Source organism: Salmo salar, chromosome 14, assembly GCF_965601325.2.
Source record: "Salmo salar chromosome 14, fSalSal1, whole genome shotgun sequence".
NCBI classification, from domain to species: domain Eukaryota; kingdom Metazoa; phylum Chordata; class Actinopteri; order Salmoniformes; family Salmonidae; genus Salmo; species Salmo salar.
The window spans coordinates 14,288,010-14,312,457 of NC_138304.1; the positions used below are offsets into that span (position 1 = coordinate 14,288,010).

Sequence of the window (24,448 nt, forward strand, 5' to 3'; positions counted from 1 at the left end):
TTTGTAAATTATGTCTGTGTGTCGGAGTGTGACCCTGGCTATCCGGAAATGTTTTAAACAAGAATGGTGTCATCTGTTTTGCTTAATATAAGGAATTTGAAATTATTTTTGGGTTTTGATACTGAAGCATATTTTAGCAATTACATTTACTTGTGATACTTTATAGAAATGTTTTTATTTACATATTTAATCCCTTTTTCTCCCAAATTCCATGACTACGATCTTGTCTCATCACTGCAATTCCCCAACGGGCTCGGGAGAGGCAAAGGTGAAGTCATGCGTCCTCCAAAACCTGACCTGCCAAGCCACGCTTCTTAACACCTGCTCGCTTAACCCGGAAGCACCAATGTGTCGGAGGAAACACCGTTCAACTGACAACCGAGTCAGACTGCAGGTGCCCGGCCCGCCACAAGGAGTTGCTAGAGCATGATGAGCCAAGTAAAGCCCACCAGGCCAAACCCTCCCCTAACCCGGACAATGCTGGGCCAATTATGCACTGACCTATGGGACTCCCGGTCACAGACGGTTGTGACACAGCCTGGGATTGAACCCCAGGCTGTAGTGACACCGCAACACTGCGATGCTGTGCCTGAGCCCACTGCACCACTCGGGAAGCCTTACTTGTGATACTTAAGTATATTTAAAACCAAATACTTGTGAACTTTTACTCAAGTAGTATTTTACCTGGTGAGTTTTACTAGAGTAATTTTCTATTAAAGTAATTTATCTTTACTTTTACTAAAGTATGACAATTGGGTACTTTTTTCACCACTGTTCATTACATGCGCCATGGTCTACCAACTGAGCTCCAAAGGACCACCAGGGACATGAATTTGTTTGCACTTTTTAACAGTTATTAATACCGTGTTCCATCATGAACCATAAACGACAGTTCTTGTATTATTCTTAGACAACCTCCCATACAGTAAGTGATGTCACATTTACTTTAGTGCTCCGTGGTGGAAGATCAATGATGCCACTAAAGCGAGAGTGTGAGTGACTCACTCGTTTGCAGAGTTGTGTGTCCATCATGAAGTTGTGGACATGCTTCTCAGCCTTGGTCAACTCCAACTTCCTGGCTACCACGGCGACCACCAGCGCAGTGCAGCCCGCTCCCTATTGGTCAGAAACATAGTCAGGGCCATACATCAATTAATCACTGAATCACTGCTAATCAACTTAGCAGTCACCTATCAATTAACCTCTGAAAGGTGACTGCTGATTTGGGTCATTGTGTTGGTACTGTATGGGTGGTGACCGTTTGGAGGAAATGTTGAGCTGCTCTAGAATAAAGCAAGTTGAAGAAACACAAGATTTCAGATTTCAAACGTGGCTGTTTCATGGGAATAATATGCCTATTAGTCATGAAATAGTGCATGAAACAAACACACAACCTCATTTCCAATGACCGATAACATACCATGATCCCTGTAAGCAGACATACGCCTTTCCCACAGTACGTGTTAGGTACCATGTCTCCGTAGCCAATGGAGAGGAAGGTAATAGAGATGAGCCACATGGCTCCCAGGAAGTTACTGGTCACTTCCTGTGTGTCATGATACCTAAAGTAAGGAAGAGAGAAACAGAGGAAGATACCCATCAGTGACACCCAATACTGTAAAGGGAACCTGAGCATGCTGGAGAGGCCATGAACTAACAGAGGTGGTTGCTGTTAAAGAAGCTATACAATATGTGCAAAGTGTTTCACCTTTTGTCATGCCTGCACTAAACATCTAAAAGGCACCCAATCCATGTTGGAAACAAAATGGTCAAATGTTATGAAGTTGTGCCATTGCATTCCAATCTACCATAGTTTTTTTGTCAATGCTTTGTGGTAAATTAAGTTCAACATTCAATCATTCAATGAGTAGCCAAATTAAAATGATATGGAAGGGAAAACATAATTGATTTCAATAATCCTTTTAAAGAATCTGATCAAATGCTGATGGTGGTTTGAGAATTCTCCACAGCAAAACACTGAACATATACTATATGTATCAGTATCTATCAATCAACATGAGAAGATAGATGATTTCAATTGAGAAGCATTTAAAAATGGACATAAATCCAGACGTACACCTGAAATTACAAGATGATTGGAATGAGGAAGTAACATACAGTAAGTTATGCAGCTATGCATTTAAGCGTTATGAGAACCGCAGGCAATTAACTTTAAGTTTTACAGGATTTTAATACAAACTAACCACTGGCATTCTAAAATACTATAACCATTCTGATCAGCACTCATCTCCAACAAATACAAAATCAATGCACCAAAATAAAATTGACCATCGACATAATTTTGGAGAGTCAATTCTCGTTTCTTCCAACATGATAGGGAAAAAAATACTTTGGATCTCTAATGTGAAGAGTTTTAACTACCCCAACAAAGGTTTGGTTATGAACATCATCCCTTCAAACTTCGTCACTTCACTTCATTTTTTGGTTTGTTCAAAATGGCAGACAACCATGCGATAGCCAAATGCTCCCAAAAACACAGAAGATATATAATTGATTGAACATTGATAAAGACGTTCCCATCCCCTTGCATTGTGGGGAAAAGTCCCAAAATATGCATGTCCAGCCCAACCCTCCCTTTCTTTACATAACATTTCCCTGATTGGCTAAGGAGCTGTCTAGGAGGAGTCAAAATACTGAGGCTCATTGTTCAATTGGATTACTAACAACTCTAAAAAGTACACAGGGTGACTATTAAGGATATAGAGTAAATGCCAAATGGGTTGGTCCATTTTTTATGTAGTGGACCTGCAACTTTTTTTGTGCAAAATAAGAATTATCTGGCGAATAATGGGAGCCTCAAGGAATACAATGGGCCAGTGTGGAGGTATCAAGGAAACAAATGGGCCATTGTGGGGGCCTTAAGGGGAAAAAAGGGCCAATGTTTTGAAATGCCAGAGATGACTTCTGGTCTGAGTCCGCCCCTGATATAGAGGATGATGTTTTCTGCTCGCAGAGATTTTATCCGAAAGGGACCCTTGTTATACCAATTAGGAATATGCTAATGCCTCGATTATGCAGTTGTGGCCCAGCATGTGGAATTCAAAATGGCCGGAACAATTCCACCTTATTCAAGGCAGAAATAGAGTTTGGAACAGCTGGGGCAGATGAACTATGTTGGAACTCAAAGTTTCCTCAAAAGTAAGGCATCTTAAAAAAATCTCCTCCTAGACAGTTCACTTTCATTAACCAACTAATCATGCCTTCAGCAGCTGCTAAACTCTTATCTGCTTAACTCAACTCATGCTCAATGTCAGGAAAAACTACATGATCCTTTTTACCTCAGAGTGAATAGTGTGGGTTCAAGCATGCAAAAAAGCAAGTCGATACAATACCATGCAGGCAATAAAAAGATGTCTGCATCCTGCATGCTGAAAAGCCAGTATATTGAGAGCAAAGAGAGCGACAACAAAACCTGAGATCTATTTAGAAATGAAAACCATCCTTGACAAATATCGCAATATTGTCAAGTGGATGGGAGTTGAATATTTACTTAGAGAGTGTTTTATCTGTATTAAGAAGCTCAATGTTTTTGACATCCCTGTCTCTTTCACCTGGACCCTTCGCCTTCAACAGCATGCCTTCTGACAAGACTTAGAGCAAGGAGGGGACCACAATAGTGACTCATTTGCTCATTTTAGACAATCTACGATTTAAAGAGACATGAGTCATTCCAGGTCACAAATGATGTGACAGAACCTGATGGAAGTCATCCGTCAACATAATACACGGATTCCTATTTTACCCTCTGATTAAATGTGAAGTTAAGTAGTAAAGCAGAGGTGAAATATGTCCTTAAGAGTTATTTGCTTCTACGTCGTGTTAATTGATTAGTGAATCATGATGAGTTCCACTCAATCAGCTCGGTTCATCAGGGTTGGGTAGATATGTCGTTTACACACTGGAACTATCTCAAATTGCATGGATGCTCTTGACGCCACCGGTGACGCCTTTGTAGGAGGAGTACTTTAAGTGCCGTAGTGTCCAAATTATTCCAGGCTGGTGAAAGCTATTAGAGCATTACACAATGCTAGAGGTTGCTAGAGGGTTCTCAATTTCCGTAATGGTATAACATTGCACAGTGTATGTTTCTCTGTATCGGGATATATTTGCTTAAAGAATACGTTTTATTGTGAATCTCTACATTTAAGGCTTGGTGTGGAATTACATTTTTTTTGTTGCGTGCGTACAAAACTGTAGGTAGGTTTTCAGAAAAATCTATGAATCTTGAAAAGGACACAAATAGACAAATGTCCATAGACTACAGTGATATGGGCACTAGAAGCTACGGACGCAGAACCAATCGATTGCATTTTGAAGCTCTCAATATACTGTGTAGTGTTGGCATAGCATGGAGAAGAGCTGGCACCACTTTCGACCTAGTGCGAGACAATTGGAATTGTCTGAAATAAAATGTCTCCCACCCTTGCAAAATATCCCATAGAAGTAGGCTTTCAAAACATCCTTGTGTTATAGACTTTTCATTGTTTGTATGATCACTCCATCAAAAAACTCTGCATTTCCTTACTTCGTCAGCAACTCTATTTGCAAGTACATACAGCTGAGAAAACTAGACATAAATACACCTTCCAAAAAGGGTTTTAGAACATGTGAATACGGGAATACGACTTGATTCACACTGTTGAAAACAACCTAACCTGTAACATCACCATATATCTACCACATCAGCCAACACAAAAGAGGCCATTTAAGAATGTAATTGTCATAAACAGCATCACTGTCCTGGGTGGTGTTGAAGTACCAGCCTGGTCTCATAGACTAGATGTAACATAATACATGTAAATCCGGGACACTGAAATTAGTACAATATACAGTAAGTTAATTTGGTATGGTTACATACCTCAGAATTTTGGCAATGAAGCCCTTTATCTATTTCCACAGTCAAATGAACCAGTGGATACCATTTTTATGCCTCTGTGCACAGTTTGAAGGTAGTTTCTAACTAGTGTTAGCGCAATTACTAACCAGCGTTAGTGCAATGAATGGAAGTCTATGGGTAACTGCTAGCAAGCTAGTAGATACCATAGACTTCCAGGCATTGTGCTAACGCTAGTTAGCATTGGCTTGCGAAACTACCTCTAACTTCCTTCATACTGGATGCAGAGACATAAAAATAGAAGTAGATAATGGGCTTCATTGCCAAAATCCTGAAGTATCCCTTTAGGGCAAAAACAAAAGGAGGGTGGATGGGGGCATAAAACGTGAATGTCTAGCAACCCAAAGGTTATGTGTTCAAATCTCTTCAGAGACCACTTTAGCTAATTAGCAACTTTGCAACTACTTACTACTTTTGAGCTACTTTGCAACTACTTACTACTTTTGAGCTACTTTGCAACTACTTATCATGTTAGCTAACCCTAACCTTAACCCTCACCCTACCCCTAGCCTAGCTAACATTATCCACCTAGCTAAGGTTATCGTTAGCCACCTATCCGCCTAGCTAACGTTAGCCACAACAAATAGGAATTTGTAGCATATCATACGTATTGCAAATTCGTAACATATTGTACTAATTGCAATTCGGAACATATCATACGAATTGTGTTTCATAACATCTCATGAAATGGATGATGGACATCCATAAATGAATACATACCATACGTAACATATCATACTAAATGGAGGGAGACAGATTTAGGTTTACATCTACCCCTAAGTGCAGGTTGGAAGTACACAACCCATCCCTGATGGGAATGGGTTAAAAATGGATGCAGTGATATGGCCGTGGGCTGCTTTTTCCTCTTTGTGTCATCTGGTCTTTTAACCCTGGCCATCTCCCCCAGCTTTCTTTATCTCCCTCTCTCACCATGTTTGGATGAGCTCATGCAAGAGACAGATGGTTTGTCCCGGGGATATACAGTAGCAATAACTGACAATGCGTCCTCTAAGCTATTGGAGGGATTTCATGAACAAGGGATAAAATCATAAGGCCTCTCTCAGTCATGAGTATTCAAAACGTCCCAAAATCCTGTTGTCAGTTCTATGCAGTAATAAAATGTAACACATATACATTTACCAAAAAGATTGGTTGGAAAGAATTGTAACTGTTACATACAGTATAAAGACAACATTACACAGTAGACAAGGATAATGCCAAATAAAGCATTATTTGTTGCTTGTATGGCATGCTGCATGCAAGTCTGATTAAACCTGAAATTGAGAAAAACGGGTTTAACCCGCAATTGTGAGCACAATACTGTATATGGAGCAGCAAGCAGTATTTTTTTGCCACGTGTTATATTACAGACACTTTAATACATACTTTTAAATTATATTATGTGAGCTAAAAATACAAATGTAATATAAAAATGGACACTTTTTTTATTACTAATGTTACTGTCCACACTACAAAATTATTTTTGTTTGTAATTTTGTCCTTGAAACATTTAATTAAAATAGTGTAGAATTCCATTCATTTCTATGGAGGAATGCTTTTACTGGGGAGTGCCAATATGGCCAACCGGTAGCTTCAAAGCCTCTCGATGGCCAATACATAGCATCAGCAATCCATGGTTTCTAAACATCATTGCAGGCAGGCCATATGATCCTGCTTGCTCTGGACTTCAGAGAAGTGACAATGTGACATGATATCCCCAGTTGATATGAACTGGTAACATGAAAGACTTTCAGCTCAAAATGCAGATGTAAAACACCGTTTTTTTCTGTATCTTGCGTTTTGAAAACGCATCACCGTTTATGGCTGAAATGACAGGCTACATTTGCACAGCGATTTCGCGCTCAAGTTTACCCTGTGTGCGCGTGCGTGGGCTGCAAGCTTTGAACCACTCCTTTTTTGGCATCGCAGGTCAAAAAGTTTGAAAACCACTAAGCTAGCGAACAGATTGCTGATTTGCTGTACAGCTTTATGATCGGGAGCAGCGCAAACTTCAAATTGTAGGGAGAGAATAAATATGCACCATTGTTTGGTGATCAAGAATATGAACTGTTTACTTTGCAAGCTCACCAGCAATGGGGCATCACGCAACAATTACTAGCATAGGCCTACCGGTCTTTTGGTATGTCAAAATTGCTGGAAATTGATAATTTACTAATGAAGCTTGCATTTGGAAATTGTTGTTCAAATTAATTTTTGCATAATCAAAATGTGTTGAAGACAAAGTAATATATTTGTAGTTGAACAAGTCATTGCCTGTATAGAATTTTCTTTACTTGACTTGAAAAAACGTATGACCTGACTTGACTTGCTCTTAGAACGTACAAGTTGGACTTGACTCGGGAGTCGCCCGTTCTACTTGTGACTCGACTTGAGACTTGGACCTTGACACTTGAGACATGCTTGTGACTCAAATAATAATGACTTGGTCCCACCTCTGCCCAGAGCAGGCAACATTTTGGACAGGCTAATTTTCTCCTAATATAAGCCTCTGCAGGGGATAGAACATTCAAATGTGACTTGTCATATGCCTTAGCTTGTCCGTGTAAAAACAGCAGCCTTTTTCTACAGTAATTCATCATACTGTATCAAGCAAAAAAATCGTAGCACATTTAAGGATTTTTAACGAGTCTCCTTGATTTTGAGCAGTGGCGTAGATTATTTTAGGAACAAATATGTTGAAATGTAAGAGGGGAGGATGTGAACGGCAGTAAACATATACAGATAGGTTTGCAGTTTGCAGTTGAGTTTAATCCTAATTGTGTTCGCACATCAAGCCAAAATGCAAAGCAAGCACTCCACAAGGATTCTAGCAATCATGTCAAGGATTCGAGAAATTCTCTCTTTTCATTACCATTTACTAAACAAAATTGTAATAAAATCTATTTGAAACTAAGCAAAACAAGCCATACCACAGCAAACGAACAACAAAAAATAAGAAAACCAAGCAAAAGTATCAGATAGCACAAGACAACACAGAACATATCTCCTTTAAACAGCAATTTTGGCCTGAAGAGGAAAGCTTTTGTATAGCCTCATGGAAAAGTACTGTAGTGACTACAAAAGCTCTCTTTGATAAACATAAACATCCTCCATGTTTCAGAATGTTGTTAGGTCATGCTTGTCCATTGTCAGTAATAATACTGCATGGAATATCAATGGCATGATAAATACAGAGAGTGGGGATATACTCCAATAGTACACAAAATACAACTCAGAATAACTTTTCTTGAAGGTCTAGAAGTCTTCCTGGACCATCTTTCACACAACATACAGTGTGTTCAGTTAGTGTGTGTGGAGTTAATTTTATATCACCACATAATGAGAACATTGTGAGAGTTTATGAAAGGCTAGGCAAATGAATCCAATAGGGCCATTTCTGAACCCGAGCTGCAAACGTGCACACTTGAACAGACCCACATATCCTTCATGAAATCTTTGTGGAATTTCAAAGTTTCACACACATATCTCTCAAGTCAGGATACTTCATTAACAGCCAAATCCGAACTTGAGAAAAGCACACAGAACTTGAACCTTTTTACCCAAACACCAATGCGTGATTTACACTAAACTTTTGATTTGTCGTGAAAGTTCAAGTTCAAGCACACACGTATCTCAAGTTAGGATTCCACCTTTGCTGTGAACTGTATCTTGTGGCCGAGTGACAACAACACACACTGGATATCAGTCAGTAACCGGCTAGTAACTCAACCCTGTACATCTGTGGCGAGGGAAAGTCTCCTGACTTTCCAAAGCTTGTTACATGGCCAGAGGTCCTCAGGAAGACCAAGATGAGAAACAACGGTCTCATGTAGCCTCGAAGAAGAGTGTTTCGTTTTCAGAGAGAGAGAGTGAGGGAGAGAGAGTTGGAGAGAAGAGATAGGACTGGAGGGGAGACAGGCAAGGCATGCAAGTGTATCTGAGTTCTGACTGGATTAGGCCTGCTGGTTATGGATAAGGAAAGAGAAATAAGCGGGGAAGATGAGGAAAAACTGCAAGCATGCCACGTTAGATGTTACAGTAGTAGGACATCCATAAAGGATCATGATGTAAAATGGAGGGAGTTTGATAGGAAAGCCAAAAGACTGAGGAGCTTAGATAAAGTAGTGAGCTCTGGAGCTGCAATGACCAGCAGTGGTTCCATCTACTGCACCATCACGGTTCCTGCCAACTCCGCCACCCGCCCCTTCCCTCCAGCCACCATGTGTCAACCCTTCCCCCCGTCTAGGTGTATTGCAGATAGACTCTGTGCTTGTCCAATCTCACATCGTTCTGCCCTTTGGCTCAGGAGCGTGGCCAATGTAACAGCGCATCAGCAGATTCATTTCCTAACTCACACCCAGCACTTTGGAAAACAAGCGCCTCTTTTTTTGGGTGGGTTGGAATGATGTGATCGAGAGCAGTAAACATGAAGACTCCCATGCTGTTTCATTGTTTACCACAGGTGATCACTCAATCCATGTTTTGAAACCTCAAACTGGAGACACTGCCTTTGCCTCGAAGAAAACAATCTCCTCATGACTCCATTTTTGAAACTGTGCTAGAATGCATAGCAACACTCTCACTATTCCCCATCCTAGCTGTAGAGCTCTTCGTATAATGTTTACGGGTTAATGGGGTTATTATAATATGGTTAAATGTTAGAACTTTGGTTAAAAAAAATGGTCCAAATCAAGCCCAAATCCATATTAACGATTTTGTACCAGACCAATGACTTGACATTTATTTTCACCTCAAATAAGCACGGATGTCTTGTGTGAATATTTATCTCAGATGAATTTCCTTTGCCACGTCTGGAGCAAACTGAATCAGCTGGGAAAAAGTGACAAAAGCCTGTAGAATACCTAACCATTACGACATCATTCAATCAATTCTGTGAGGGGAGACACATAATGAAATGGTAATGTGTGTGAACCTAAAGGACTAAAAAGCTTTTGTTCCTCAGCAAAATCTTTGAAGTGGATGCTGAAAAGAGTGGGCACATTATGGATCTATAACAATTGCATAAGGAAGAGGAATAAAAAATAAAAAACGAGAATTGCCCTCAGGCTTGCTCGTGAAGGTGACTTGAAGGAGCTGCTCCATTTTTATCACAAATTCCCTCCGCCTCCGCCTCCTCCTCCTCCTCCTCGCTACCATAAAACAGTTTAGAAAGAGACCCTTGGTTCAAAGTGCTGCTCAAAGCATAGGTTTTACCCTATGCTCCTAGCCACTAAAAGCCTGGATGTTTTTTTTCTGATTACATTTTTTTTAAATATATAGGTGCCACATTCATGCCAGCTAATAGGGAAATACCTAGTCCTCCTTTGCCATACTCTGTTTGGAAAGGATAGCATTTTTTGTGGGGTGGCTGCCCCTCGCCCCCCCACCCCCCCACCCCCTCCCCCACTCAGGGCAGCAGTGGAGCCAGCTCGGTGCAAAATGATACGTTTTCCACTAGAGAGCGAGAACTCACATGGTATCCCTATGGAGCAGCATAATGGGGAAATAGAAAGTACAACATAACATTATAGACACACACACACGCGCGCGCACACACACACAAGACAAACACATACACACCCAAACACACGTAAACATGTTACTTTCAAATTGAACCCATAATTGGACTGTCTCATATAACATGCACTGCTGCGGATTAGTTTGGCACGGAGTGGTGATGGGGATATCATCTCTCCTGACCCTATTAGCCACTCTATTGTGTTGACTCCAGCCGCATGTTGGGCTCAAGTACCATACATATCCGTAGTACCATAGATACCATAAATATTTACTAAAGAGCTTGGTTACATTTCTCTGTGGTTCTATGGTTTTCCTTTGTAGTGTTGGGAAATTACTAGACAGATTAAACACCATCGACAATGCCATCCATACTTTTAATTCATGATTTTCACTGTATTTGGCAACACATGTATCTCTCATCGTTAAATTAAGACTTAAATACCAGTATATCCATCCTTGTGACAGTACTACTTTAAAATGGTTTCATGCAAGTAACTTCAGCAAAACGCTATTCGTTCCTGTAGACTATGATGAGTTGAGTGTTCTTTTGAATGTGTGCCAACAAACTACTTGGTGAACTAGGATGCGAGTTGCGCCTCACGCTACTGCTTTCCTTTTTCATGTGGAGGTGGAGCCAAAGGTCAAACATTGTTTTCTCTGCTGGACCCTACGGTTCGAGGGTGCAGGGGGAATTTGTTAGTGGTGTTAACAGAGGGAGGAAGTACGGAAGGAAGTGGGAGGGAAAGGGAGGAAATAAAAAAAGCAGGCAAGACGTAGGAGAGCAACCGACCGGAAGACTGACTGACAACATGACAGCGAGCATTCCTGTTTACTAATTTGTCTGTTTGACTTTTTGACTTGCAGCCCTTTTCTCGTAACGAGCCTTACGGGAGCTGACGTCAACCCATCCCACCTCCCTCAGCCCGTACAAACTAAACAACTTAACATCAAATAAATTATAAACTTCTAATTTTCTCGGCATAAAGCGCGGGGACTGAAAAAAAATAAAAGTACGCACTTCCCTGCCTCCTCCCTTTTCTCTGAGAATCTGTGAGAATCCCCACCGCCCCCTTGAGATAAAGCCTGATGTGCAGTTTTGGAGGGAGCGGGGATCCTTGGGGCTGCTCAGCATTACCAAAACAAACCATTCAGCAAACAAACAATTAGACACTCATGAATTATGGAAAAGCTGCTAAAATAGCATAAAAACAAGGAGTAGGGACTCGTGTAGTGATCGCTGAGCTAATGAAAATCATGTTTTTTTTCTCTCACTCAGTCAGTAGTGTGTGTTTGTGTGTATGTTGTGTGTGTGTGTGTGTGGGGGGGGGGGGGGGGGGGGGGTACGACTAGTGAGGATGAACAGAACACGACAACACAACAGGACACCGATAACAGAAAATGAGACGGGGGAGAGCCGACACACACAGTGCACAGCGGTGGGGCGTGCGTTTCTGTGGTGCGCAGCATTGGTTTTCCCTCTCTAGGGAACTCCCTAGCTGTTGTTTACCTCTCGCAGACGCGCACCGTCCAGGCGGCAATGATCCAGGAGGAGATGCTGAAGACAAGCAGCACGGTGCCGGGGCAGATGGTCATGAGGGTCTTCATGACGAAGCGCGTATTGAAGTTGATCTTGTTGAGGGCGCCGATGCTGCGCGACGAGGCGTCCGTGAAGAGCTTGCTGTGCAGCAGCATGACACGGCCGATCAGGTAGAGGCGCAGGAACATGGGAATGGAGAGGATGATGTCCACGTCGGCGTTGGCCGTCGACGGCGTGTAGGTGAAGGCAATCCGCGCCGTCCACGTGAAGCGGTAATGGCCTGGGATGGGGTGGATGGCGCACACCAGCAGCTCCAGCACGATGAAGAAGATGCGCTCGTACGTCATGGCTATCCTCCAGTCGTCCGCCCCATTGTCCACCATGAACAGCTGCAGAGGAGCACAAAATAGCTCAGTTATGCTTTATTTTACAGTCTTTATATACTTTATTTGACAGTCTTCGTTGGTCACACTTAAAACCATGTATTTACCAGGTAATTATATAAGCAGGTAGTTTCTTACTGCAGTGTAGGTACACATTGTTCCACAGTGCTTAGCTTTATACCAGATTTTTAGACCATACAAACTTTATAAAATATTTAATAGATGCCCCTCTTTATTTAAAATATGGTCTTAAAATAAGTACCAGAGAGCACCTTGTTGAGAGGACATTGCATTGCTGTCTCACAATTTCTTAGTAAATATCATAATATAAATCAACTGAAGTAGGATGGTAAAATATCTAATATACCCAATTAAGCTGACCTGTATAACTGTTGAATCCTAAAAAAAAAAAAAAACTTTAAATATTATGATTTATTAATAATAGGCATCATAATCAATGTAATAAGATAATCAAACTCAATTACACAGCATGCATTACTGCGTCCATGAAATGTCATTTTCGAGCAATTCAGGCAATCACCACACCACCACATAAATGATGACATAATGAAATGGTATTTCCTGCAACATTGTTCCATTATTTCGACTCACCTGGATTTCCCGGGCATGGTACATTATTATAAGACCAAGCAATATAACAGTGGAAAGGCTGATAAGGCATTTCAGTGCAAATGAGTACGAAGATTCCTGTAGTGAGAGACAAAGACATCAAATATTTTTTTAGAGACAGTAATATTGACGACAAATATAAATATAGAAAATATATTAACAATATACTTAGGTTCTACATGAATCATCAATAAAGAACTATGTTGACTTTCAGAAGAGTGGTCATACCTGGGTCATACCTAAAAGCATTAATATAAACTGCCTAATAAATCTTCACCTGTGTCAATCAGTCTCAAGCAGTCCTAATGGGGCGGCAGGTAGCCTAGTGGTTAGAGTGTTGGGCCAGTAACCAAAAGGTTGATAGATCAAATCCTTGATCTAGGCAGTTAACCCACTGTCCCTAAACCGTCATTGTAAATAAGAATTTGTTCTTAACCGACTGGCCTAGTTAAATATAAAAAATGGTGAGCAAAGCATGTTGATTTCAGATTTCTAGTTGGATGGAGCAAATAAATCCTTCCAACTTTTAACTTCTTTGGAGTGACTGTAGTAGTACTAGAGAAAAACAAGCAGAGCGGCTGGGGAGAGAAACACTGACAGCGCGGGCAACAACAAACCGGTGAAAACCACCTTTTATTAGCTTAAAACCTAATGAGAGAGCACCACAAAGTGTTGTCTCAAAACATGACAGTGGCAGAAAGTAGAGGTGAAACATTGGCTGTCTACAGTATGCTAACTACTAATTCATAAATGCTGCCACTAAGAGGGGTGAGAGGTATTTTCAATCTAATAGTAGATGCAGAAACGGCGCAGTTCTGTTGTGCATATCCTGGCATTAGCAAGACGTGACCCTAGATGGGTGGTGCGAGTGATGAATTGGTCGTTTGGTTGCTAGAGCTGCAACGCATATAAAGGAATCATAGATCTTTGGAATGAGGGCCTGCACTACTCGAGTTCCCTCTGTGGGTAAAAATCCATTTGATAAATCAGCTGTAATAGTGGTGGGGAGTAAAACGTGTTATGGTAATGACGTGGGGTTGTAATCACGATCCTGACAACAGCGACAAAAACAACAACGGGAATCATCATTCATAAACGTCACTAGTGATTGTAAAAGCTGCCCATTACTCGGTTGTCAAGGCCCTCAGACGTCCAAGTCGTTGTAAATGGATATTGATATGCTCTCTTGGGGTGGGGTCAAGAAAGCATGCATTAGAATATGAGCCATTACACTGACCATGCAGCCAACAGACATAGTAGGCGGAGAGAAAATTAGCGAATGTATTTTTAGCAATCAAGTAAATTGCTTTGCCCCTCAGGTCTCTGGTACCTCCCAAGACACTCTAATGTCTGAAATTGTTTTGAGAAGTCCCCAGTGAAATAACATTGAGTAAACCAATTAATCCACCTGCCAGAAGTTCAAGGATTTTTCAGTCCCAAAGCTCACTCACTTTAACGCATTCCCCTCCTTAAGGGCTCGGAAAACCTTGATGTCCATGTGATGTGACATGCAAGATAGAAAATGGCTCATCCGTATGGTAGCCCGTCTTAAGTGGGAGGAGTGCTGTGTCACTCAGGGATGGGGTCAGTTCAATTTCAACTTAGGTCAACTCCGAAAATGAATCTAAATTTTCAAAAAAAATTGGTTAACACCCAGCAAACGGGACGTCCTAAGGAAATTAGGTGACATTCCCATTAGGTCCCTTTAAAGGTTTTCCTTTTGAGAACTTTCTAGGAACAATAAAACATGACGTTAACCTAAGAGGACGTTCAGTACAGGTTTAGGTTTGGTCGCAGTATAACGTAATAATGAGGTATTTTGATGTCCATTAGGGAACGTTATGAAAAGGTTCCTATTTGGCTCTGAGAGGACATTATCCATGGGACATTCAATGATCACAAGGGGACGTTTCATGATGGTCATGAGGACGTCACATGTTTGTCCCAAGGGAACGTTCTCTGGTGGACCTTTGTGTAGTTCCATTTAATTTATCAGGTCACTGAGGACCATGTCAGGACCTTTTTAGTACTTTCATTTTACTAGTATAATGATAATTGGGTGGGTACTTTTATCACTATGATAAATATACTGCTCAAAAAATAAAGGGAACACTTAAACAACACAATGTAACTCCAAGTCAATCACACTTCTGTGAAATCAAACTGTCCACTTAGGAAGCAACACTGATTGACAATAAATTTCACATGCTGTTGTGCAAATGGAATAGAAAATAGGTGGAAATTATAGGCAATTAGCAAGACTCAAACGGTCAGAAATAGACTCCATGAGGGTGGTATGAGGGCCCGACGTCCACAGGTGGGGGTTGTGCTTACAGCCCAACACCGTGCAGGACGTTTGGCATTTGCCAGAGAACACCAAGATTGGCAAATTCGCCACTGGCGCCCTGTGCTCTTCACAGATGAAAGCAGGTTCACACTGAGCACATGTGACAGACGTGACAGAGTCTGGAGACGCAGTGGAGAACGTTCTGCTGCCTGCAACATCCTCCAGCATGACCGGTTTGGCGGTGGGTCAGTCATGGTGTGGGGTGGCATTTCTTTGGGGGGCCGCACAGCCCTCCATGTGCTCGCCAGAGGTAGCCTGACTGCCATTAGGTACTGAGATGAGATCCGCAGACTCCTTGTGAGACCATATGCTGGTGCGGTTGGTCCTGGGTTCCTCCTAATGCAAGACAATGCTAGAACTCATGTGGCTGGAGTGTGTCAGCAGTTCCTGCAAGAGGAAGGCATTGATGCTATGGACTGGGCCGCCCGTTCCCCAGACCTGAATCCAATTGAGCACATCTGGGACATCATGTCTCGCTCCATCCACCAACGCTACGTTGCACCACAAACTGTCCAGGAGTTGGCGGATGCTTTAGTCCAGGTCTGGGAGGAGATCCCTCAGGAGACCATCCGCCACCTCATCAGGAGCATGCCCAGGTGTTGTAGGGAGGTCATACAGGCACGTGGAGGCCACACACACTACTGAGCCTTATTTTGACTTGTTTTAAGGACATTACATCAAAGTTGGATCAGCCTGTAGTGTGGTTTTCCACTTTAATTTTGAGTGTGACTCCAAATCCAGACCTCCATGGGTTGATAAATTGGATTTCCATTGATTATTTTTGTGTGATTTTGTTGTCAGCACATTCAACTATGTAAAGAAAAAAAGTATTTAATAAGATTATTTCATTCATTCAGATCTAGGATGTGTTATTTTAGTGTTCCCTTTATTTTTTTGAGCAGTGTATAATACTTTTTCTTAAAGGTAGACTCAGCGAAATGACGTTGCTACGAGCAGCGCTGCAGATATTGAGATGAGCGAGATCCAAGATTTTGCTCTCACACAGTCACACACAGTCCCACAAAATATCTGCGCATGTGCACGGGTTCGCTTCATGCTGTTACAGCGTGGGAGCCAAAGGACCAAAAAAGCAGCTGCGAACCAAGATATTGTGAGTTTAAATTCCAGGTGAGGACATGTTGAATAATAATTACTGTATAAATAAGACGAAGAGCTGTGAATGGATCAGTGGTTCACCAATCAGGTCCTTGCTGGGATTGGCAACAGTAACAAGGGGTGATTTCTAATGAAGCTAGGGTGCCCGTTCCCTGTGTATAACTTTATTTTTTGAGAGCATCTGCAGAGAAGAATGAGAGAAACTCCCCAAATACAGGTGTGCCAAGCTTGTAGCGTCATACCCAAGAAAACTCTATGCTTTAATCGCTGCCAAGGGTGCTTCAACAAAATACTGAGTAAAGGGTTTTTCTTTGCAACCATCAGGTGATGTCCCCTCGACTAACTCGGGAACTAGACAAAATCTCCAGGCGACCATTTCGTGAAGTTCTGGGGATGTCCTAACGACTTATTTTCGTTTGCAGGGTAGAAACCTTATAAAAACCTATAGGCAATAATGGATTCATCAATTAAATTCAAATCAATTTATGGAATTGGCTGGACTTGACCAAAACATTGCTGCTGTATCTTTACCTCATGCAATTGTAAAAAAAAAAAAAACAGTAGCCGTTCCAGCTATTACTTAGGGCAATCAATGCTGGCTCGTAGCATTGACTATGTGGTGACGCTAGCCAACAGTGCAGCCTTGTAAACATTGGGGCCAAACCTTTCCCCAAGTGCACTGTGAAAAAATGTCTGGACAGAAAGAACTGCCCAAATCCAAATTGATTGGTTGATTAGAGCAAATGTTAGGTCTGGGAGTCACGACCAGGCCGATGCGACTGAAATTACAGCAGCCTGCCCCCATGTTGGGTTGTCCTGACACTCCCATGCGCTGGTCAGAGATAATGTCTCAGCAAATACAGGATGTCCTGAGGACATTCGATGACCTTCCCATTAGGTCCGTATAGGGTTTTGCCGCTACATTATCTTGTTATCACATCGCGTGATGGTCCCAAGGGAACGTTCTCTGGGGGACCTTTGTTTAGTTCCCCTGTGCGTTTTCAGGACGTCACTTAGAACCATATCAGGACCTTTTTAGGAGGTTATCAGGGCTTTCATTTGACTAGTTCTTAGGACATTGCGTGATGGTCCTAAGGGAACGTTCTTTGGGGACACAATGTCCCAAGAATTTACTAAAAACGTCCTGGGGGACGTCCACGGGACCAACCGGGAACTAGAGAAAACCTGAGGACGTCCTAACAACTCATTATTGTTTGCAGGGGTCAGACACTTTGAAGTAGCTCGCTCTATTGCTTGATTGTGCAGCATCTTGTTTGACTGCTGTCTTCAAAGAGATTCTCAGAATACCATCAGCAGCCTAGTAAAAACAGTCCTTTGGCCAAGCTCTGCCCTCTGATACTGCAGCAGTTGTCTATTCCAATACGAAATCAAACCATTCAAAAAGGCCATCCTCACAAATATAATGTTGAGGCAGATTTTTGTTACTTTAATACAGCTATATCTTTATGAAATTGACTGTGTTCACCATGTATAACATTACTACATATCTACAATTAGCATAGGAGAGTCGTTCCACCGATAGAGTACGTTTTGGGTAGTGAAGTAAAAAAAAAAAGAAAAGAAAAGTCACCTAATTTTAACATTCTGACAAGGAGAAATTTAATAAAAAAACATGTTTTTACCATCTCAAGACGTTGAATAAAAAATACAATGAGCCAATGAAGTGCCAAATAAAATAACAGGGTTGACTGTAACAGGGTTGATGTTTTCATCTTAAATCAGCCATGAATCTGCTTGTGACAGGGGGAATGGAAGCTTGTTGTGTGCAACAGGGAGGGGCAATTAAATGCAAGCTTCACCCCCAAAAATGTTTTGTTTAAATATTTCTATCCTATCCTATCTATCTATTGGGTAACAGGTTGGCATGTTATGTTATGCTCGACGCACCCAGTTTTCCACCACAAAACACCAGAAATGGCTAAAATGAGTAGAAAAAGCTCACCTGCATTTACACTATGATTTGACTATTATACAGTGCCTTCGGGAAGCATTCAGACCCCTTGACTTTTTCCACATTTGTTTTACGTAACAGCCTTATTCCAAAAAAGAATTTCATAAAATTAATTCCTCAGCAATCTACAGACAATACCCCATAATGACAAAGTGAAAACAGTTTTTTTTAAATATTTTTGCAAATGTATTAACAATTTTAAAAAACAGAACAGAAATACCTTATTGTGTGTAGATGGATGAGGAAAAAAACCAATTTAATCAATTTTAGAATAAGTCTGTAATGTAACAAACAAAATGTGGAAAAAGTCAAGGGGTCTGAATACTTTCCGAAGGCACTGTATGTTCACAACTGCAGACCACGTGCAACTACGCCAGCCCAGGACCTCCACATACAGCTTCATCATCCACGGGATCGTCTGAGACCAACCACCCGGACAGCTGATGAAACTGAGGAGTATTTCTGTCTGTAATAAAGCCCTTTTGTGGGGAAAAACTCATTCTGATTGGCTTTGCCCCTGCCCAGTCATGTGAAATCCATAGATTAGGGCCTAATGAATGTATTTCAATTGACTGATTATCTAATATGAACTGTAACTCAGTAAAATCGTTGAAATTGTTGCATGTTGGGTTTATATTTTTGTTAAGTATACTTAAAATATCTAAGGGACGCAAAACGTGCACTATATATGGAACGACTCAAGAGTATTGGAGGTAGGCAACAAACAAAAAGACCACCCACACTAATTACCTTGCCGTAAACTCCCCAGGACAGTTCCGTCTCCGTCACCATGACGACAATCCCAAACATCCCGAAGATGAGTGCGTAGTCACTGAGTCTCTTTCGCTTCTCAAAGAGCGCCCTCCGGTGGCCGAGCCTATAGCCGATGTCTTTGTTCTTCTTCACAGGAGCACCGTTCCCGTCCCTGACCAGGCTCTCGTTGGACGCCTTGCCGGGGTCCTCACCGTTGCCCTTGGAAACCACCACCTCCAGGCCAGAGCTGTGCAGCGTCTGGAGGGGCTGTGTTTCCGAGTCGAGCTCTGCTAGGTTGCGCCGCGACGACGCCAGGCTGCCCAGTGGTCTCACTACGCCGCCATTGTGCTTACAGGTGTTCATGGCTATCTGAGGGAGTCGGCCGCTGCTCTCGGAGAGGGAGGGGTTGGATCCAGCATGGCTCAGCTTCTTTTGCTCAGTGGTTGCCTGGCGGAAAAAAAGACAGGAGGATGTTAGAGAAACAGAAACCAAACTCAACAGTGCATCAGTGTCTGAGGGTGGAGGGATATCTCACCAATCGGTCTGGTGTCAGAGAATGGGAAAATACAGTATAGTCCTCTTTTGAGGACCACCTTTTCTTTATAACTTCAATTTGAGCAATATCCCATGGGCCGGAGTCAGAAGCACGAACTAGAAACACTGCTCTGCACTAAATCAATGCTTAGGGATGACAATATCTGTGTTATTGTGCTGCTGTACATGGCACACATCAACTGTCCCTCACAAATAATGCATCCAGATGAACAGGGCAAAAACACATGAACAGTGAATGAAGATGGATGCATAAATAAAGCCATATAACTAATAGTGGACCCTACAAAGTGCAGAACGTTTCATCTTTGTGCGGCACAAATTTCAGTATGAAAGATTTATGTGCTGCATGACCTTGTGTCCTGTTAAAGAAACACTTTTTTCCTGCAGAGATGGGGTGTCCAAAAAGACTGAGTGACTGAGTTGCTTTTCTTTAATCAGACAAAGGGTAATCAAGGACATTCTTCAGCCAAAGACGCGTCTTCGTCATCTGTTTGTCAAAAACAGCATCTAAATTGAAGAGGATTCCTGCTCAGACCTTTCGGTGCTATCTTTGAACCAGAGTGTGATTGCATTGCATCACTGGTTCAAGGAGAGGCAAGAGTTAAATGGGGTGAGAAAGCAGAGGAAGTGCAGAAAAATGTACAGTATGTCATGACGTTGGCCTGTGGGTAAGGTTTATGACCTCCCCACAAATACCTTTCTCCCCTCTCTCTCTTGACTCTACTGAAGGACTCTTGAATAGCCTTTGTTAAACATAGAGAGTCGGGGAACATCAAACGGTGGGGGGAAAGGAACCATATTTCGGTAATAGAACCAGTTGAAAACATGCGTTGGTACTTAATGAATATGATGTCAGTTCGGTTGTCATCTGAGACATTATGACTGATGACAGGACGACATAAACTGGATCTGGGAGAGTCTACACCCTCTAGTTATCAGATTCACATGGAATTGTTGTGCAATTTAAATGTTTAAATATGAAACTATTTGTGAAAGATTAAATGTAATTTTAGCTTCCAAATGAGAGAATTGGGTTTTCATAAGGTTAGAACCCTGCTCACTCACTGGCCCGCCCCTGTGAAGAGACATGGGTTATAAACTATGAAACACACCCTTCTCTCCCTCCACTATATAAGCCCTGGACGAAAATGTAACCTCCGGTTCCGGCTACATTAGGGCGACGGTCCGATGTCAGAAAGATTCAGATAATAACTACAGAACTAAGCCAACCTCAGCGTGAGCTTTGGTTGCAAATGGTATGAACTTTGAACTCTTATTCACTACAGAAGTGATACCTCCTAGCCGTTGTGTTAGCAGCGGCCGCTGTAAACGTGGGCTAGGAAAGGACGGACGACGTTCAGTCTAACACACAACGACTACAACGTACTACGTTGATACTACAACGTATCCCATGTGTATATGTAATTCTGTGTGATTAGTTAGGTATTTAGTAAATAAATAATTAAACCCAATTTTGTATTGCTGATTCAACTTGTTAGCCAGGGTTTGTGAAAATAACCAAGAATTTACAACTTTCAGATGAGACTGAAATAAGGTGACGATTAATATTGACTGCTATTGATGTGAAATATTAATAGGTCTTTAAGAGTTTATTCGGAAGATAACAGCTCTATAAACACTCTTTCGTGGTGCCCGGACTTTCTAGTTAATTACATTTACATGATTAGCTCAATCAGGTAATATTAATTACAGAGAAAGGATTTTATAAAATAGCATGTCATATCACTTAATCTGGCATAGCCAAAGACACAACAAGTATGTACACCACCGTTCAAAAGTTTGGGGTCACTTAGAAATGTCCTTGTTTTTGAAAGAAACGCACATTTTTTGTCCATTAAAATAACATCAAATTGATCAGAAATACAGTGTAGACAATGTTAATGTTGTAAGTGACTACTGTAGCTGGAAACGGCAGATTTTTTATGGAATATCTACATAGGCGTACAGAGGCCCATTATCAGGAACCATCACTCCTGTGTTCCAATGGCCCGTTGTGTTAGCTAATCCAAGTTTATCATTTTAAAAGGCTAATTGATCATTAGAAAACCCTTTTTCAATTATTTTAGCACAGCTGAAAACTGTTGTGCTGATTAAAGAAGCAATAAAACTGGCCTTCTTTAGACTAGTTGATTATCTGGAGCATCATGCATCAGCATTGGTGGGTTTGATTACAGGCTCAAAATGGCCAAAAACAAAGACCTTTCTTCTGAAACTCGTCAGTCTATTCTTGTTCTGAGAAATGAACAGCGCAGACTGGCTCTAACCAGAATAGAAAGAGGAGTGGGAGGCCCCGGTGCACAACTGAGCAAGAGGACAAGTACATTAGAGTGTCTAGTTTGAGAAACAGACGCCTTACAAGTCCTCAACTGGCAGCTTCATTAAATAGTACCCGCAAAACACCAGTCTCAAAGTCAACAGTGAAGAGGCAACTCCGGGATGCTGGCCTTCTAGGCAGGCTTGCAAAGAAAAAGCTATATCTCTGTCTGTGTTCTTTTGCCCATCTTTTCTTTTTATTGGCCAGTCTGAGATATGGCACAGGAGTGATGGTTGCTGATAATGGGCCTCTGTACGGCTATGTAGATATTCCATAAAAGAATCAGACATTTCCAGCTACAATAGTCATTTACAACATTAACAATGTCTACAACTGTATTTCTGATCAATTTGATGTTATTTTAATGGACCAAAAAATTTGCTTTTCTTTCAAAAACATGGACATTTCTAAGTGACCCAAACTTTTGAACTGTAGTGTAGAATGCTAGCTAGTAGAGTACTACACTGGCGTGCATTTCAGTTGGATCTCCACAGCTCTTCAGGCAGTTCACTCAGTTTATCATAATGGCTTGTAAAACTTGACTTCAAATGGAACAGTGCATTTTCCAAAATAATGGGGGTGTTTGACAGCACTGCCTGTTATTTGGCTTGAGTGAGCTCCCTAATGCCTCTAGATGGGTTTGGAAATAAAGTCTGATGGCCCATAATGGAAATGTACTAAGTCCGGCCCAGTGACACTATCGCCTGACACAGACCAGACTAAAGGTTAAGGATTAGAGGGGGCCAGGCTGTTCTAATCCCCTTTGCTGTATTAAATAGTTTTATCATTGCGTCATTAAGACCCCTTTTTGAAACGTATCTCAGATAGTGGCACATTCCTGCCATAAACCCATAAGGTTCCTACCATAAAACCGTAAGGTTGCTTGACGGGAATTGGAAGACCTCAAACTTCATTAGAAAAGGTGGGACAATTACAGTTCCCTAGCGACGCCTATTTGTCATGATTCATTTCCCCAATAAAATTACCCTTCTGAGGCTGAAAATAAAACACAATGACAAAGTTTGCTTTGTTAAGTGATTAAATGACAATCGATCAAAGCAAATGGGTATGACTGCCGTATCAGACCAAAGGAGGTAAACAGAAAGGAGCCATGACAGGTTATTCCAATAACATACTGAACAGTATTGATGGAAAGAGATGGAGAGAAATGGAGGAATACGCTTCTCCCCTTGACTTCGGTCACCATTTCTGACCATTATGCTGCAGGCTCTCTTTGTGGCTGAAAATAAACCACTGACCGCTGACTGACTAACTAACTCCTAGATGGGGGTGTCCATACCGTATAGGAGACGGCACAAGAGAAATACAAGAAGGTAAGATGGAAGTACAGTAACACATAACCTTTTTCTACAGGCAAATCTCACATGGATATCCCAAAAGAGCTCATTCTGTACCATCCTCCCAACTCACAACACATAATCTATTCCATTTTGACATTTGAACTACTGTTCCTCTATTGTGATGCGTTTCATTTCGGTGAATTTCCATGCATTTCAGTTAATTGTATTTGACTTCCATAAAAGAAATCAAAAGTGTGATGCATGTCATAACACTCGACTCTTTGCCGTGCAGAGAGTGCTCTCTCCCGTTTCCCACACCTGACAAATTGTGCATCCCAAATGTCACTCTATTGCCTAAATAGTGGACTACTCTTAACCAGAAACCACACCCAGCTCTTTACCATGCAAAGGGTGCTCTCTCCCGTTTCCCACCCCGACAAAAAGTGTGCGTCCCAAATAGTGCATTACCCTATATAGTGTCCTATGGGCCCTGGTCAAAAGAAGTGCAATATATAGGGAATAGGGTGCCATTTGGGACGTGAAGGGCACAACAAGCCGCGGTTGCCTTTGTCCGCTGATCCTCCTTCAGAAGGAGACATGGGGTAGTTGTCTGTCCCGGCGAACGCTTCAATTTTCATTCTGAATGGCACACAGCATCCAGCCTGTATGAAATGGAGCCTCTTAATCAAATTGAAAAGCCACAGTGCAGAACAGTTGAAATGAAGCACTGCAACTCTCTGCCTATCTCCTCCTCTAGCTCCCTCCCTCCTTCACTCCCCTCTCCAGCCAGCTCCAATCTAATAGAATACCCTCCTTCTTTTGGACTTGATGGAGCTACTGCACCGCAGTTTTGAATGCACACACAATCCCTTGAAATTGAAATAGTGCACTGTACAGCCAACCCGTGTGTGTGTGTGTGTGTGTGTGTGTGTGTGTGTGTGTGTACGTGCGCATAAGAGTGTGTGCATCACAGGAGGCTGCTGAGGGGAGGACGGCTTAAAATAATGGCCGGAACGGTGCGAACAGAATGGCATCTAACACCTGGAAACCATGTGTCTAATGTATTTGATACCGTTCCACTAAT

General features: G+C 41.8%; 1 protein-coding gene across 2 annotated transcripts in view; it reads right to left on the bottom strand.

Annotated features, from left to right (window-relative positions):
• Positions 1-24,448, bottom strand: part of LOC106568959 (small conductance calcium-activated potassium channel protein 2) — a 67,567-nt gene that overhangs the window by 21,742 nt on the left and 21,377 nt on the right. For both annotated transcript variants that reach the window (XM_014139848.3, XM_082960745.1), the window contains exons 2-6: positions 19,171-19,620; positions 12,968-13,063; positions 11,943-12,361; positions 1,421-1,562; positions 1,006-1,116 (exon numbers count right to left, since the gene is read on the bottom strand). In XM_014139848.3, the coding sequence (XP_013995323.3) occupies positions 1,006-1,116; positions 1,421-1,562; positions 11,943-12,361; positions 12,968-13,063; positions 19,171-19,620 (1,218 nt within the window). The remainder of the gene's footprint in view (positions 1-1,005; positions 1,117-1,420; positions 1,563-11,942; positions 12,362-12,967; positions 13,064-19,170; positions 19,621-24,448) is intronic.